General features: G+C 40.7%; 1 protein-coding gene across 1 annotated transcript; it reads right to left on the reverse strand.

The window, feature by feature from the left end:
- Positions 1-1,062: 1,062 nt before the first annotated feature.
- Positions 1,063-16,643, reverse strand: LOC104408973 (transcription factor IIIB 90 kDa subunit-like; the record flags this gene model as incomplete). The annotated part of the gene is made up of 6 exons (XM_010018726.1): positions 16,499-16,643; positions 14,792-14,885; positions 3,858-3,984; positions 2,218-2,257; positions 2,040-2,132; positions 1,063-1,341 (listed from the first exon to the last, which is right to left on the reverse strand). Coding segments are annotated over exons 1-6 (751 nt in total), but the record flags the coding sequence as incomplete, so codon positions are not given.
- Between the last annotated feature and the right edge of the window lie 2,812 nt (positions 16,644-19,455).

The raw sequence follows: 19,455 nt of genomic DNA on the forward strand, positions 1-19,455 counted from the left end.
AATATAAATGTAAATATAAATGTAAATATAAATATAAATATAAATGTGCAATCATCCCATGAAGTTTCTGGAATGCAAATACTAACTTAATAAAAATCTGAATGCATTCAGTTCATCTACAGAGGCAAGGAGTACCTTACTAGAAGTAAGTGCTGTCGAACAGAAATTGGCATCAGAACAGTTTGGATAACAAAATGTTCTGCTGCCTCGACCCCCAAGTAAGCTGACAAAACAGATTCATACAGGTGTATCTTATGATGGAAAAATTAACTGTGATAAAAGAAAAAAATGCCTTTTAGATATGTTCCATTCTCAAAGTCACTAAGATGCAAAAGTAATTATAAAAAATGCCATCTCCATACAGCTCAAGCACACAGAAGAAAAAGAAAACAAGTCTGCCTGGCTGTTTGCAGTAGTGTCTGCTTTAACGGCTCTGGCAAAATTGGCTTCCTTAGCTGATCAGTGCTGCTCCCACTGTAATATTCAGAGCTCTATGATGCAGATCGATCTGGGGGTTTTAAGAAAAATGGAGCACCCACCACAATACACACCAAAAAAGCATACATTTATCTCCTCTTACAAACATTTTAAATACTTGCCATTTGCAAAGTTTCTCAATCAGTGAGACAGATGCATTGTGTTTGACTCCAGTAAAATGTCTCCTGAGAAAGTCTGCCTTGATCTAGAATTCTTACACTTGGGTTTTAATTTCCATTCATATTTACAGGAATCTGCTTCCTTCAATTTATTGAGACTGCATGTCTTGAAATATGCCAACCAGCTATCATAACTGCAAATCTACTTGCATAACAGATACACATTCTCAGCCTTCAGAAAATAATTAGGCATTCCAGATGCTCCGGCAGCTTCCTGAGCAGCAGATGCCAATGACCAACATCAACAACCAAGACCATTGGTCACACCCAGCCTCACAGTTCCTGTACCTCTATGTTACAGTGATCCACAGAATTGCTGCCATAGTAACCATCAAGATACAAGATCAAGATCAAGAACTGGCTGTCTGTGTCCAGTTCCCACTCTGAGCTGAACTGATCTACTCACCAGGCTCCCGGTCCTTAGTGGATATGCACTCTTTTATAGACTCTGTTATGCCAAGACTAGCTGCAGTGGGGAGTGGGCCAAGCAAGGATTCCAGCGCAGGTGGTCTTACAAGAACTTCATTTCCATTTCTGCATTCCCCGTCTTCATTTTTTCTTACTCTATCATTCTCATGAAGTTCATTATAAAAGTCCTTGTTTAAGTGATTAGCAGCTGCTTCCAGTTCCTCATCTTCTGCCTCCTCCTCTGCAAAAATGCTGGAGGTATTATCTTCTGTAGAATCTGAAAGGAAAAAAAAACAAACGAACCAACAGATCATACCATCTGTTACAGAAAATAAATAAAGGGAGGTGCTCATATAAAGAATAAAAACTTTTAGAGAAAACCTGTAGAAGAAATACACACTATTTTAGTACAATGTATAAATACATGGAGTTTCCAGATGCTCTTCAAATTCATTACCTTGGCTATTAAAATGTAATTTTGTGAATACAATCATCACTTAAAATAGAAGTATTGCGTTATCAAATTATGGCAGGTAAAAGGGCTTTGTGAGAGAAACTGGCGACTTACTGGTATAATTACAAATGAGCAATAGCCAGTTCAACCTGCACAAAGCTCTTCCGTGTCGCTTACTCAGCTGAAGGCGTTCAGTGACAGAAGGGACCCAATACTGGTCCACTGCAATGTCAGTGATGAAAAGGAACATTTTCAGCTGCCAATGCCAAGCTTATACTGCACCAAGAAAGAAAAACGACTGTAATCACTAATGAACTGTCCTTGTAATGAACAATGCAATTGTTTTGAAGATCGATAAACGAACCAACTAATTGGCAGAGAGAACCCCAACGCAATGGAGAACTTGTACTACGCAAGCATATATATGATCACATTTACCACAATAAAGTTCATACATTTAAGACTGCCTGCAGGATCTGAACCCATTACTATTTAGCAGTCACAAGACTTTACGGACTTACCATCTTTAGTGTAATTTGCAAATACGCCTTTTGCTTTTGGTCTACTGTTTTCTAATTCAATCTCTATTTCATCTTGATAGCTAGATATTTCACCTGTGGTGTTGAAATAAAAATAAAACTCAGCAATCATTGACGCAATTTTGAACGAGTGATATGTTACACTAAACACAACTTATACCTTCAAAATCTTCCAGCTTTTTTGATAACGCCTTCTCAAGCTGAAATGAAAATAAAAAAAGTAAATGCGAAATCTCTATAAGCTCCCACAACTTTGTACTGTTTGTGAACTGTATATAGAGACAGAGAATGGTAGGATATTTTAAAAGGAAAGCAGGTTTTGAACCCCAACTCAAATTACTTTGTGGTGTCAGAGAGGTAAGACAGACAAGTTTCAAAATACCAGCCAATTTCAAATGTTATCTCACCCATCTTTATACTCCGTAAGAAACCTTCACTCTGGCAAACTGAAATAAAAGGCCCCATTCTTCAGCAGCCAGACTCTATGACTGTGTCTATGGATGTGAGGAAGCGCAAGGACAGTGCTGAAATTGCAGTGCCCAGGCCAGGCATAACACACAGGCAATGGCAGAGTGAAGCACTTACCTACAGCAACTAGCAGGCTCTTGAGAACATCATAAACACACCTACAGACCTTTAAATGATGGCATACATCAAACAGTAAAAACAAAAACCCTGAAAAAAAATAATGTAAAAACAGGCTATGACTGTAGTAAAATCTTCTCCTCTGGTGCTGGCTTTAGTTCATGCTTTGTAAAGAAATTAAGCCACATGAGAACTAATCTCTGTGGAAGCAGGTGTTGTACCACAAAAAAACCCAGCAGCCTCATTAAAGTAATTGGGTTATTGTTTTCATATGTGTTTAAAAAAAAAAAAATTATATGTAATGGCACTTCTCTTGACCACAGGTACCACCTTAAAAACAGTGCACAGTTTCTGATCCAGTTACAAAGCTTACTCCTTTGCAACCCCAATCCTTGCTAACCAGGGTAGAAGAGTGCATTCAGCATATAAAAGCAAAATGGATATTAGGATATTAGGTGGATATTATAGTGGATATTAGGACAGCTACTCAAGACCTCTATGCCACTAGCTCAGCTAAACTTGTCACACGAGAGCCTCCTGTTTTGTGAGGATGAAAAGCTTTGGTGTTTTGGTGAAAGGTCAAAGCACAAGAAGGGAAACACACGCAGCAGGAAAGCAACAACAAAGAGATAATGGTGCTTAATATAACTGCATCAGCTTGCAAATGGGGGAGCATCTGGGCAGTGTGCTGAGCCCCCACCTAGAGTATGTACAGCAGTCATGGGCTAAGCACCAAACACTGGTAGCTGCACAACACAGAAGCTCAGCTGGTGCTTGTTTACTCGGCCACCTAGACATCCTGGTCTGACTAACAAGACAAGTAAGTCTGTACTTCCCGCAGCAGCTGGCTAAGACAGCAGGCATGCTTCGATCCCTCATCAGGGGATATTTAAAGCTACATCTGAAGCTACAAATAATCTGAAAGAGCGTACCTCTCTGGAGGAGTGAGCAAAAATTATATAAGAGAAAAGCTTTAATATATATATATATTTTAACTGGAAGCTATCCCTTTGCCAGTAAAACAAAAAAATATCCTTTAGTTAACGGGTATCATATGCACTAAAGCTCACTCTTACCTTAAGAACCTCAAAACAAATGTAACTAAGCCTTATCAAAGTCTGGTCGGTTAGGAATTACAATATACTGATTCAAAAAGGAATAAACAGAGGTAGAAGAGAGGAGAGAAATACAGAGAGTATCCAATTCAGAATTCACCTGCTGTATCTTCAATTTTTTTTGACCTGCTGTAAACGAAGGAGGATCACATTCTTCTTCCAAGTCAATCTTCATAAACTCATCTATGGTTAACTGACTTGTTGGTGTATCTTCAAACTCTGTCAACCTACCAAAGCATACAATACATTACTATGACATCTTTAAGAACTCTCTTAAAAGTAATAAAATTTGTCAAACCGCTAAGTTACAGAATAAACATGTCATCCTTAGAAACTCTGGTTCAAATATAGACTACATTAAAACTGAAGTGATACTAGTTGTTTCATCTGCTACAACAAAAGTCTCTTTTCATATCACAAATTAGCTTTTGATTTATTAAGAGTACATTACACACTCCTTTTGACAAAGACAGAATAGAAATACTGCAGCCCCTATGGTCAATTAAGTATAGATTGACAAAACCAAGACAAGAAATGCAGCTCATTTCTCCTATCTTGTTGCTTTTGTTCTCAACAGCAACAACTAAACAGATTCCCAAACTAAAATATCTGCCATCGTAGTTTAAGAGGATGCTCAAAAATATTCCTGGTATGTTCGCATGATTAATTTACACAAAGCAAACGTTAAGGTAATGTATCTTCAGCAGACTGGAAGGGGGACAAGAAGTAATCTTCGCAGGACACACAGAAGCAGTAGTAAAATAAAGGCATCATCCACACATTGCACAGATGGAATAATGAATGTGTGTAGTTTACAATAATACACTTTACATTCATTTAACATTCACATTTTCAAAGTTCCTACCTACGGGAGAGAGAACACTAGCTCGATGGGGAATTGCCATGAAAGCAGTTGAGTCTTTCAAAGGAACTGAATCTTAAATGAGACCACATTGTCGTAACTTCATCCACAAATTCCAACATTTTATACAGGTGGGTAAGAATGAGCACATCCATTTTACAGATGGAGAAAGTGAGACAAAAGGTTAAGCACAAAGCCAGATCAGGAAATATCTGGCAGAATGCTGCTCTGACAGAAAGTGCCCTTTTAATAATATCAACATTTTCCATGGGAAAAAAACAATGATCAGTCTGCAGCTGCTTTACTGGAATATTCCCATCTTCCAGAGGAAGCAAAGCTGACAACAGCTTCCATCTGCAAAACTAGGAAACTAAAAAGGGTGTTTCAGTACTTCCATCACAGGACCTTTCAGCATTTCTCCCCCCCAAACGTGGTCGCAGTTTTCTCCTCTACCTCTAATTGCAAACAAAGCTCCTTCCAAAGAAGAAATATTTTCTAGGACAGAAGTCTAGTCTCCAACCTACTCCATGGAGAAAGCCAAGAGCCCAGGGCCACATTCTCTTCCTGTATCCTCATCAGTACCTGTATTTCCTTTTTTTATAAACTGAGGAGCCAGGCAAGACAGCCCCTGCAAAGGGATGCCAGCTTGCCGTAACTTCAGGACACTTTGCCTGGAGGCACCCTGCTCCCAGAGCACAGGCCACAGGACCGTGAAAAGCGCAGGGAGAGACAGGCACCTCTATGTAAAACCAACAGCAAGTAGCACATTGAGCCCACGCATGGCTATACAGGCCAGAATTAGCACTGCTGAGAAGAAAGCCTCTGAAACCTAGTCTCACTTTTGGAGTTCGTGCATCTCCACAAAGCCCCAAATTAGCCATGCATTTGAGAGTGACTGACAGCCCAAAACTTTCCCTCAGAGTACCAGGGACCAGCTCCCTCCTCCTCTCTTTCAGATCAAATTGGAAAGAAGAGGAGGATGCTGTTTGCAGCAGCAGCACCCAGCTTTTAATTAACAGACTAGAAATTCTTCCCAGTGTTAACGGGCTTCCAGCGTGCATTACCCACCTTCCAGGAGAGACCCTCATCTACCAGGCTAGATGGAAAACCTGGCTAGGGCACAGTTATTATTATTTTAATTCAGGATTCACTTAATGCCAAACCCATGTATTACTTTAGAAGCATGGATCTTCCCAGTCACCATCATTAAACTACAGTCATCCATCTCTCCCCATATGAATCATGCACTCACAGGTAGTCTTACTTCAGCAAGACTTTTCCTCCCAACCAGCCTCGCCTCGTTACACTATTAGTCTCCTCCCACTGTAAAAAGCCAACATACACTTTGGCAAAGACACCCAGTTTGTTTATCCCACACTTGCTCCGAGTCTGAGATGAGCAGCCAGACCCAGAACCCAGCCAAAATGGCACCACCGCGGGCATGCAGAGTGGAGCAGGAAACACCATCAGCAAAACCAGTTGCTCATGAAGCAAGGCTGGGGACAAGATGACCATGCTTGGGGTACAGCACCTAACCCCGTGTACATCTCCTTGAAGACACCTGAGGCTCTGTCTGCCCCTATCCTTGCCCACCGTGTCGCATGGCTCACACCACGTACCCTGCACCCGTCAGACGTTCGTTAGCCCACGTGAGCCAACGTGCAGACAGCTGGCACAACCTGCAGCTCAACGCCAGCTTCAGCCCTGAGCTAAACCAGCAGCATGGCCCTCTTCCAAGACCTTAAGTGCATCCGCACCAGGACAGGGCACAGGTATGTTGCGTTTGCTGGTGGAGCTACCAGGGAGCTCAAACCAACAGCACACCATGGTTCAACCATCCAACCCAGCCATGAGCATTCGGTCCCACGCCCATGCCCTCCTCTTCCTCAGTCCTGATCCAAGCCAAACGGGGCGAGGGCTGCCAGCTCATGGTGAGGGCTCATGGCATTACAGTGTAGGCACAAGCCAGTGGCAAGATCAAATTTAGAGCAGCACATTATTTATTCACTTCTTACTGGTCTTACCCACAAAGTGCAAGCATTCCTCCAGAAATTAAGAACCATCCCTGATGGTCAGGATCACAGCTCTGTGGGAGAGCGAGCTGTTCACTCCTTTTTCTCCTTTAACTTGACATAAATAAATACCTGTGTTTGCCAACCACTTGCCTGCCTCAACATTTTACATTGGCTGAAATCCTGTCTACATATTTTAAAACACTTCTTTAATTTTATCCAGTGTTTGGACACATGCCACCAAGCCAACAAACTGATGCATGCAGCCGTCTACGCCGCACAAAACAAGGTAGCATTAGTTCAGCAGCTAAGAAAAACTGACGCAATTACATATTTTAATTATAAACACAATAATTTCAGGGGCAAGGGAGTGCCCTCATGTAAAAATAAAAATAGCTATGGGCTATTTTTTAAATCCCCCACAAAAAATTATACTCATTTTGCACTTTCGTTCATCTAAAAAAATCTAGTAAGAGTTGCCATTTCAAGTTTTGCACAGAAGGAGGAAAATAAACAGATATACAAATTAAGATATTACTTCCCTGGCACAAATTCAAAAGGGCTCTAAAAGTTGAAATTTGGCAGACAAGTATTTTCTATTTATAGTCGAAGCAGAACAACCACGACAGCTCAGGCTAAAATTCAACTTCCAGTACAAACCCTCCTCTTACAGTTTCTCACAGCAAACTGTTTCAATCAAATTCCTTTGGGAGAAAAGTTTTTCCAGAGCTTGATGTCATCTGCCCCTAACCCCAACCCTTTTTTTTTTTATAAAGAAAAATTTCCATGGCTTTTTTTTCATCCGTTTACAGACAAAACCACACCTCGACTTCTGATAAAGCACTTTTGTGTACAAAACACTAAACCGATTCTGTTCACACTTAATTTAGCTCCCAATAAGGGAAAATGGGTCAGTCACTTTGAAGTTCCGAGCAATGTTTTTTTTTACTTGGTTTTGTTTCAGGGATACCATCCAGTGAAGACTTATGAATCCAGTCTACAGCCAAGGGGTAAAAAAAAGACTCCTGTGTGCAGCTAGCTGCTCGGGTTTAATGTTTAATTGAAATTCTGCAGCAGTGGGGCACAACAAAGCACGTAGAAGAACAAGGTCTTCGGCAGTCCAACTCACAAATGCTTCAGAAGTCCAAGTCCAAAGTTCAAGAGGGACTTCTAAGCAGAGACCATTTAGGAAAAGCCACAGTGTCCTCCTACATATACACTATCAGCATGTAGCTCTAGAAAGCAGGCAGCATAAAGCGGAGGTATCTTGTGCTGGACCTCTATAGAGAAGGGCAAACAAATTGTAACTTCAAAGACAATTGTTTTTTTTAAAGAGTGAACGTGAAATTTAGACTGAGCCGTCAGCCTTTAACTTACCTGCTGTGAGAGATCTTTTTAAAAGTATTTAAAATATTTTATAAATGGATTAAAAAAAACTACTAAGCTGATTATTGGCACATGTATAGCAGGAATACATGAAAAAACTTACCTGCAAGATAAGCTAGTGGTGGTAATTAAGTTCTCCTGACTTTTCCCACATTAAGAATATAATTAAAACCCTAAGTAATAAGTTACATGATATCTACATAATCTTAACTGTCATATCAATTACAAATACTCTAGTAATAGATCAGCTGATCTGACAACACTTGCAAACTCTAGAAAAGTACGGGATTTATGAGATTTATATCTTAGTAAAGTACCAAAATATTGCAGTATATTCCTACTGTTTTAACTTAACATTTATCAGTGCTGTCTACCACTCTAAACCTGTGCACTCACAGGAGTGCAAGTTCAGAATTTGCACTGATGTGGCAGACCATCACTGTTTCTTAAACTACAAATTTGACGATCTATTGCAACACCCTCCTCTCCCATGTTTTTCCAAGCTATACAACGTTTATCCATGAACTATTTATGGAAGTATGTAAACGCATACCCTGAAAAGGATAGTCAGAACATGTATCAGAAACAGTTATTAAATGCTTCCTACATGACATAAAAAATGTTTTCCAGTATCCACCAGTATGTAAATAAACAGAAGTGTAATCTCCTTATATGTAATAATTGTACATATGTAATTTTACATGTACTTGCAGCAATATATAAAGGGTATTTTTAAAGTCTGTATGAATGAGTATCTCATTACTAAAGCTAAGATAAAAATCAGAGGTGATCCAGTTAGTGTGGTTTTATGACTTACAACTTATCACCTGGGCTGTGTTAAATTAGTCTGCCTGTGTTCCTGGCCCAATGCAGATGTAAAGGGAAGTATTTTCACCCAAACAACTTCCATAGTGTACCACATGAATGCATCTCACCTCTTTTTGCAATGGACCAAGAGCATACACACACAGTCATTTGGTGCAAATTAACTTGGTGACTGATAATCTATGGTGTTCATTTGCTGGCAACTCTCTGTCACTCTTCTAAGTACTAAAGAATGGGCGCATTGAAAGATATATTGCACTAAACAAAAGCACCCTTTCGAATTAGTTGCTTTTACTTGCTGACACCAAAACAGATTTCAAATTGTCACAAATTAATTAGCATAAATTTTAAGCCCTTATTCTGCAAAGGATTACACATGTGGCTAACTCAGGTTATCACCTGTGCTCACGTTTAGCTCACCAGCAATCACACCAACAGATCCCCATGGCCATCCCAGAAGTCTGCCATTCTAAATCTCCTGGAATTTTCTGTTCTTGGGTTGGGTTTTTTTGTGGTTCTCTCCTGCCCTGATTCAAGTGCTCACACCATGGTAACGCAACAAAATGCTTTAGCATTCCTTAAAATTTTGTTTCATTAGCATGGTTCCTCCACTGTGGTCTGTCAAAAACACTCTATGATCACAAAAATACAAAACAAAAATAGCGTGCTGCTTAATTTCTTAACAGCCGCTCAGATGAAGAAAGTCAAACAGAGAAAGCTGTTTACAAAATCTAAGCCCAAATTAGTGCTAATTATTGTTTCAAAAGTAACAGACACCAAATAATTCTGAAATGACATATTTTAAGTATGAAGTATTAAAATATATTAGGAATCTAATTAATGTATTAGCTTACTAGCTGTATAGAAGCCAGATTTATAAAAAGGAACATTGCCTGTGAAATTGGATTCCTCAAAAATAAACCCCTTTTCATTAAAACAGACAATCCAACTTACAAAGGTATATGCAATGCCAACCCACATGGATCAAGCCGTATTTTAATCATCATACTAGATGAATTTCTAGAAGTCATCTAAGCTACTTGAAATTATTTAATGGGAGACATAAAATATTCCTCTATTTACTTTCTTAGCTTATCACAACAGCAGTCAGCAAGGGAGCTCCATGGCTACTGAACTGAGATCAGAGCAGACACACCAGAAGCTCTTTTACATGAAGTAACCTTCCCAGTTTTCTGAAAGCTTCATATCCCGCTACAGCCAAGAGTAGTTACAGGTCTAACATACTGAGCACCCTCTACCCTCCTCCAGGCTCACAAACCTTAGGAAAAACAGCCCTCGCTTATTCATCAGATACCTTTCACAGGATTTTAGCACAGCTTTATTTGCATCACAGCCAAACACAGACTTCTTCACACCTTTCTCTTCCCATTGATACAGCTTTGGTATTCTGGAAAACGTAACTTCACAGCCACCTCGCAGCTACACAGGCCCCTGCCACCGTCTCCTCCCATCCTGACTCTGGACTCATGTATCGTAGAATAACATGTTGGAAGGGACCTCAAGGGTCATCTGGTCCAACTTTTCTTGACAAAGCATGAACTAGACTAGATGTCCCAGCACTCTGTTCAGTTGAGTCTTGCAAGTGTCCAACACTGGGGAATCCACCACTCCCCTGGGAGATGATTCCAGTGGCTGATTGTTCTCATCGTGAAAAATTTTTCTCTTGTGTCAATGGGAAGCTTTCTGGGAGTAGCTCGTGCCCATTACCCCATGTCTTTTCCATGTGACTCCTTGTAAAAAGGGAGTTTCCATCTTCTTTGTAGCCACCCTCTAAATACTGGAACATGGTTATAAGGTCTCCCTTGAGCCTTCTTTCCTCAAGGCTGAACAAGCCCAGCTCCTCCAGCCTTTCCTCACACACCTTCTCAGTCCTTTGATCATCTCTGTGCCCCTTCGCTGTACCCTTTCCAGCTTGTCCACATCTTTTTTGTACAGCAGGGACCAAAACTGAACCCAGTATTCCAGGTGTGGCCTGACAAGTGCTGAGTAGAGTGGGATAATGACTCCTCTCTCTCTGCTGGTGATGCCTTGTTGATGCAACCCAGCATCCTGTTGACTTTCTTTGCAACAGCAGAACACTGCTTACTGTGATTCACCAGGACCCCCAGGTCTCTTTCCACAGAGTTGCTCCCCAACCTGTGCTGCACTCTTGGATTGTGCTTACCCAGGTGCAAGACCTTACACTTTTGCTTGTTGGACTTCATCAGGTTCTTGTTAGCCCACTTTTCCAGCCTAACAAGGTCTTCCTGCAGGGCGTCTCTCTCTTCCAAAGCATCCACTTCCTCACTCAGTTTGGTATCACTGGCAAACTTCATTGGGGTACATGTGATCCCATCACTCAGTAGTAATGTGCTCTTTGCTTTGCCTGCTCTCACACCCAGCTTGAGACTGCACTGGGAGCTTGGACATGAAGTTTGTGAGCTATATATTGCAGAAGTTAAAATACGAAAAGCTGCAGATAACACATTCATCTCTGCAGGAAGCACGAATTTTTCCATCAAAAATACCTGCACAGTCATTGAAAGAGCTGTAGCTGTGCCTCCAGGATATGAGTAAAGGACCCCGTTTATGAAGGTCTCCGCAGCATCTCCAACTGGTAAATGGAGTTCCTTCATAACAAGTCATGCCTTCCTTCCCCAAAAATGCTATTTAGCTGTGAGAAAAAACATTCACCTCAAAAATGAGCCTTTTAAACCCATTCTGGCCTTTCATTCCAATTCCTCCTAATTGAAGCTTCACTTCGTCTGAAGTTCATCACAAATAGGTTTTTAAACAGACAGTACTTTATGGAACTGAGAAGAAGCATTTTTTTATGTAAAAAGCAGCTCCATTTAAAGATAAAGAGAGTAAGCCAAAGAACTAAAATGCAAGTGTTAACAAAGATAAGCTGATTTTCTTTTATTTCTATTGAAGAAGCGCCTCAGATTTTGAAACAGGCATAAAGGCCACACAGTATTAGATAATGCATAATGGACAAATAACACAAAATTATTCTTAGTGCAGATAAGACAGAATTAGTATGCAGAGAAAGTGTGCAATAGGTGAATAAACAGAAGAAGAGGCAGAAAATGTAAAGGTTAAAAAGGCAGCAGTGAAGATAGGTGCATTGAACACAGGCACAAATGTGAAGATTAAACTAAATAAAAGGGTCGGGTTTATTAAAAGTTAATTTCTGCTATCTCCACAGATGATGACACAGAAAATAACTATTTGACTAATTAGTTAATATTTATACAGTACTTTCAATGTATAAAGTGATATATAAGTTAATATAATTTCAATTAGACTGAAAATAAGATAGAATTATCAGTGCATTTATTAATATTTAATACATTCACTTTCAACAGCAGCAACAATCTTTACATTTTAATTGTGTGCTTCAAAACATAAAGCTAGAAGGCCCTGTGAAGTAAACACAAATTTTTCTTACCAAGATCCTACCAAAACCCACAGCATATTAATAACACACACTTTTTAAAATCAAACATGGTTAAATTAAGAACTCTTGATTCAAAGATGAGTGACAGGGTGGGGCCATGGGCCATGCTTTGTTTCTTTTTCCTTCCAAAACAGATTCCTTTTATGACCAGGTCACTTACTTTTATGACCTGAAGGTATGTCACATTTTTGTGAAGCTCCTCCTAAGAGCTGCTCCTCTGGTACACAGTAGTGAAAGAGGCAACAGACTCTAGCCACGCAGGGCTTAGTGCTCTACAGCTGATGGACAACAGGGTGAAATAATCCCCTTTTACACAGTCACACCAGCTGCACTGCACAGGATCAGAAATAGTGCCTTTCTTTGTGAAGGGCTGCCACCCCTTGCTGAGGGTCTTCCCAAAACAGGAAGCCAAGAGGGGCTTTCTTAAAAAGCATTGCTCCCTCATCCTCAGGCAAGCCACAGATAAACACAGCCTTGTTCCCCAGGCTGCTGGGCTGCCTCAACAGGGCAGGAGGAGAAGGCTTGTCATGTTGGTGCCGCGCCTTGCCTTGCAGATTGCTCCCATGGAAGTCTACCAGCACCAGACCCAAATCCAGCTTCCAATGCTCTGTGCTTCCCCAGAAGCCATGCAGCCAGCTGGGAGCTAAATCAAACCATACCGTAGAACCTGCGGGCTGAAGTTTCAGCATTATCTGGACTCCAGTCTGGTTTCGATACAAGAGCTGTCAGGACAAAGCCATCAGCAGTGAGCTTAGCATCCAACACGATCCATTAATGAGCATTCGCCCAACTACACTCAACACCTTCACAACACACAAAGCAGCAGTAACTCTTTCCAAACAGGAGTAACTGCAGTAATAATTAAAAGGAAATAAAACTGTACATCAAAGCGAGAAGCAAAGAAATCTTTAAGAATGTGAAAAAAGCTCTTAGAACACTTCTACTCGATGGCATTTTGAGAGGAATTCTTGAAAGAAGTGGAAAAAAAACAGTGCAGAAAGAGTTATCCAAAGGTATTTTTTTTATTTGCGTTCACTGAATACTATATAATGTGCTCTTATTTGAAAAACATCAATCAAATTTATAGATTCATGATAAATAGTTGTAATTATAGCTGCCTGAAAATAATTCAGCTGTCACGTTTACCCTGTCAAAGTAAATAACACTGTCATTTTGGTTGACATGTGTGACTTGAGTAAACATTTCAAAGCATGAATTTTGAAGTAAGATCTCTTCACTTGAAACAATTGATCAAATTAATTTTCCTTCCAACTCTAATTTATTATGCTTATTTTCTTAGTATGAACAAACTCTTTAGCTATTTAACCAAAGCATCTTGAAGTAGATTATGGGTGCATAAAAAATCATTAATCATACAAATTGCACACTAAAACACACGACCTGCAGGCCGGAGGAAGAAAGTGGCATTTGTACTGCTCCATCCTTATACTTGTAGTACCTTGAAGCGCTTCTAACACTTAAAATTTTTCCCTGTAACACTCATTCATGGTAAGGAAATATCACCATTCCTGTTCCACAAATGAAGACCTGGGGTAAAAATATTTTTCACAATTAAGAAGTGAGTATTATTAACAGGTATTAGACTCCATTGGATGTGCTTGAACTAGTCTCTGTGAGGTGGAGAGAGACACAAGTGGAGCTTTCTAAAGACAGGCCTTGGTAGAACAAACTTCAGAATATATAGGTGGTACAGAAAATTCCAGCAACAGAAAGCATGGTATTTCACAGTTAGGTTGGTTTTTACTGACATTATGGGGAAAGAAAATGTTGCAACTTTTCAAAACTAAAATGAGGGAAACTGGGTAACTGCTTACTTCATCAGAATATGGAAAATACTACTAGATCTCTGAAAACAAACAAACAAAAACCCTAAACAAACAAACAAAAAACCCATCCCAAAGGTACTTGGGAAATTCCCACTTGCAGGCTCACATTCTGCTGACAATTCCACTTCAGACCCCTTCAGTGAATTTATCATTAAACTCATTGCAATCTCTTCTATTTTTTAGCAGTGCAAAACTATCAAAAATAACATTTCAGCAAAGTATTTTGAAAAGCTCTGTTCAACAACAGCTAAAGCGCAAGACTTCCCAGCACTGCATTCTGGATTAATGAAGAAAAAAAAGAAAAAAATCCCACAGTACATCCTCAGCTTTGAGACTCAATCAATTATTTCTTCTGAGGACATGACAACGCTGTTAACATTTCTGACCCAACTTTTTTTGCCTTCAACTCTTCACCTTTTAAACAGACACACTGCTCCTCACCATCTTTGCTAAGCGTTTGAGGCCCTATATCAGACAGGTGTAAGTACATAAAAATGACCAGCAAAAACATGTTGTACTTATTTTATTCTTGGCCCTTCTGAAAAGAAAAAGAGCCTGGTTTTCTCTGAGATATGTTCATTTTAGACTACACCACTTTTCAGTACTATAAATGAAAGATAAAAGCAGTAAAACTGCACTGACCTTTTTCTTAATGTAGACTCACAAACCTTGACCACCCTGATGACCTCTTTAACGGTACGTCGGAAATCATGCATCCTTGCTGCCACTAGCAGAGCTAGAGAATAAGCAGGGAAAGTCAGTATCATAAAGCGGAAAACTTCCTGAAGAAAAGCAGAAAACAGGAAGGTAACTATAACTTCTTTTTATTCCTGCCTTCAGCTAAACAGCTGTAAATGCTTACGCTCAGCTGTGTCCCTGAATACAGGTGACTGACTTGACTTTACAAACTTTGCTTCCTACCCAATAATATTAAGCTGATTGCAAATAGTGCCCTGAAAAATTCTGTGCTTTAACATTTGGGAAATGATGGTCAGCTATTTAAAATACAGCACAAGAATATTTCATTGATCCCATATTTTCAAAGTTACCATCTTTTTAGCAGAACTTACCAGTCCTGAATAGAAAGATCTCCAGTGAAACATTGAGTCTGCTTAAGCTGTTATCCTCATCACTGTCACTACCCTGAAAGTGCCCAAGTGTTCTCCTGCAAGACCCTCCATACAGCTAGGTAAGTAGTGCTGGCTGCACTGACATTAGTGTGTTGATTCAGAGTTCTGCTTTGAATCAGCAACCTCACTCATCATGCTGCGGCTTAGAACGCTCTTAAGCATGCAAAAGTGCTTCCTTTCAGAAGAAACTAAACCAGAGCTCCCTCCACTTCAGGCATGTTTCAAGTGCTGCAGTTACTAATGGGAATATCAGGGACTGAACTAAGGACTGGCCCTTCAAACCATGTGTGGCACAGACATTTAGGCCAGGGAACCAAACTAAATCCAGTCACCAAGTCCACAGTACACAATGCAAACTGCATATTGCATAGGTGGATGTAGAGGACTCAGCACCACCTGCTTCAATCTATTGATCCATATCTGTTCAATCAAATCACTTGCTTGTGTAGATACAGTCTCTGCAGTGAATCAAAGACTAGGCCAGTCTCCCCTGGTCTATACTCAAATTTTTAGCAATGTGCAATAAGCAAGTGCTATTAACAAAAAGAGGCTAGAAATCAAAAAGATAGCCATAGTCCTGCGCTCCCTAAGGTTTGAGTGCTGTTTCTGATTCCAGCATGCACATGTAAGATCTTTCAAATAAAATAAAGCCCCTATGTGAACTCTGAGACTATTTATACTCTTCATTATTCTGACCTCGCCGGCTGGTACCGACTACCTTTTAAACTAGCCCTTCCAACCTGGTAGGTTTTAAGTAAGCATCATGACAGCAATGGATCCCCAAAAAAGATGAAGAAGGAGAGGAAAATCATTTCACAGAACAGGTCAAAGAGGGTGTTTCTTGCATAAGACTCTGTGTAAAGACACAAACCAAAGGGCTTGCACTAAAGGTGTCATTTTAGCTGACAAACCCCCCTCCCTTTTAGCAGCTAGAGCTTCTAGAAAGTGGGGGTGAGAAGAGCACCAGAAAAGAGGTTAAAATCAAAAACGTAACATAAAAAGGATCTGAGCAAGTAATGTAGGAGCAAGGGCAAAAATAAAGTTTGAGTTTCAGAAACTATTTCACTGAAGACATGCATAATCTGTAGATGCCTGACAGCACAAACCCCAGAGTACAAGACATCGCTAAGGAAATGAGAAAGTCCTCATCTGTTCCCAACCCTCAGCCTCTCCCATCCAACCCACAGAAGGGAAGAGATACACTCAGTGTCTGACATACCTGCTCCGCAGAGCCCAGAGGGCCGGCGGCCGGTGTGCATCCAGTCCCGCTTCATTCTCTGCAACAGCCTGAGAGCCGTCATGGACACCTCGTGGTTCTTATCCCCAAACTCAAGCATGTGTGCAAAACGAGGAATATATAAACACGGATCTGCAACAGAAAATAATATAATTCTTCACTGTGAGGGTAACGGGGCACTGGAACAAGTTGCCCAGAGAAGCTGTGGCTGCCCCATCCCTGGCAGTGTTCAAGGCCAGGTTGGTTGGGGCTTGGAGCAACCTGGTCTAGTGGAAGGTGTCCCTCCCCACGGCAGGGGGGTTGGGACCAGATGATCTTTAGGGTCCCTTCCAACTCAAACCATTCTATGATTCTATTTCTAATCCTAACCTTTGTTTTAGGAAACACCATAACTGAGCAGGGCTGTTGTGACTGACTTGCTTCACGTCTCAGCAACAATACAGACTGTGCTGCCGGGCTAGATCCTCTGATCACTAAGCTTTAGAAGCACCTTTTTAGTTAAGCTAAACCAAAATCCTTTCTTGCTTTATAGATAAGACACTTTTAAAACACTCCACAAAGTTTTTCTTACACCCTTTTCAGAGTTCAAGGCTGCACATGCTGAGTCTGATGCATGACCAGTGTTACTGGTGTCACTGAAATTATGCACAAGGATAAGCATTTACAAAAGCTTTTGCAGAACGAGGGCATGACTTAGACCCCAGACTTTTAACATGTCCTGCAAAGTAACAAATTAAGTAACTTGCACATCCCATCTCATGCCTAACTACAAACTAAGCTTTGAAAAAAATCTGTTTGCTTAAAGACCCACATCCCTAATAAAAGTCTACTTACACCTTCGAAGTCAATTCCAGCTTCTTCTCAGGATTCATATTCCAACAATACAAAACACTGTTTATTACAGATACTAAGGCGTACTCTCCATTGGCATGAATTTCTGGAACCCCATTAGTGTCAACAGTGCCAGAACAATTTACATCAGTCATGGATCTGCCCCCAGATGTATAAACTTATTTCAAGTGTGGTGTTATCTATCAGCTTCAAACTAACTGAAATATGTCAGTACTGATTGTACTTTGCCTAAACCAATTTAGAATTTATCAAACAATCTTGTAAAAGCTACACTTAACACGTTTACTCTTATTTGAGGTATCAATTTCTCATTTCCTGACAGCCTTTTATCACTTGACCAAGAATCCATGATGTACGATAAATTGTTGACTATTAGTCTCAACTCAATTTCCTTTGCTGATTCCCTGTGTGGGCACTTAAACTGATAAAATGAAAATTCAGCTTGAAACACTGGAACAATCTTACAGATTTACAATTAATGAAAGCAGTTTCATTTAGCACCGAGTTACAACAATGATGCCCTGTTGCTATCCATAATTACCACGATGGCACTGTAGGTGATTATGCCCGTCACCCCCACAGAAACATTAAATGAAAGTCCTTATCAAGCAAGAACTTCCAAACACATCTCCCTGAAAACTGAAGAAATGCCAGAGTGCAGTCAGCTCCTAAACATGACCCTAAAAATAAAAGGTTTAGGCAAGATTAACTGATCCATGTGATGTTAAGGGTAGTTGCTCTGCATTTCCAAGAATGATTTCATAAAACTGCACTCAACGGAAATGACCACTTCCAAAATACAACAATAAAACCATTTCAGAAATCATAGCCTGGGGTTCAACAGACATTTAAACTTTGCTCTTCACACCACAGAAAACACAGGCAATGCTACAAAGTGGTGCCTGCTTTGCTTTTCCATCTTTTTTTATCCCAAGAGACCCAACTTCAGCTCATCCGGAGCAAGGCAATTCACAGCTTTCTCTTCAGATCTGAGTTTCAAGAGCATTTACACATTCACTCTGTAGCTGCTCAGATGTTTCTGCTGGCATTCATGCCCACAGGTCATTTGACAAAACGTTGCACATCGTTAATTTAAATTCTGAAGCTACCAGAAAGTCAGAAAATGAATATGTGGGTGGGTTTTAAGTGGAAAGCCTTAAAGAGGCCACAAATAACTAGAAAGTAATATTACCAATATATAAATTAAATTCAGGGCCAAGGTTAACATAAACATGTCCCACATGGATGCAAACATTAACACATACACACCCCCACACGCCATTATTTAGAAGTTGGAAAGCTCAACACCTTGATTCCTCCCACAGGCCCTAAACCAGCACAGTGCTCCTAGAGAAGTCTCCTTCGAATCACAGAATCATAGAACACCATGTTGGAAGGGACTTCAAAGATCATCTGGTCCAACCTTTCTAGGCAAAACGTGACCTAGACTAGATGTCCCAGCACCCTGTCCATCTGAATCTGGAAAGTATCCAACACTAGAAAATCCACCACTTCCCTGGGGAGATAATTTCAACGGCTGATTGTTCTCACTGTGAAAAATGTTCCTCGTGTCCAGTGGGAATGTCCCCAGGAGACCCCTGGGACTGAAACCCTTGTGCAGGAGCCAGAAAGTTGCAAATGGGGCAGAACCATCTGGTTTTCCTGAACGGGGGCTGTGGGGGCCATGAAGCAGACAGCAAGAAAAATAGGATTTTATTTTTTAAGACAGAAGCATCTGCTTTTCTGAACACTTTCCCATCTCTCCCTATCCAGCCAGGAACTCGGGCTTTTAGAAGAACCTAGATGCCACAGAGCTGTTAAAAGGAATATAGAAAGAAATCACAGCAACTATTAAAAAAACTAACTTCCTCCCGCAAACAGGTAGCCAGGACAGCACGGCCGGGGACAGGAGGCGGAGCCGTGCCCGGCTGCAGGTCACCCACGGTACCGGGCACGCAGAGCACCGGTCCCCACTGAATACCCTCGTAAGGCGCGCAGGAACGCAGTCCGCGAGGACCCGCACAACCGGGACACAGCGGCTTCTGGGCTGCGAGAGAAGGGGAGGATAAGCCCGCTGCAATTCCCCC

The sequence above is a fragment of the Nestor notabilis genome, unplaced genomic scaffold (assembly GCF_000696875.1).
Source record: "Nestor notabilis isolate BGI_N333 unplaced genomic scaffold, ASM69687v1 scaffold22797, whole genome shotgun sequence".
In the NCBI taxonomy this organism is placed as follows: domain Eukaryota; kingdom Metazoa; phylum Chordata; class Aves; order Psittaciformes; family Psittacidae; genus Nestor; species Nestor notabilis.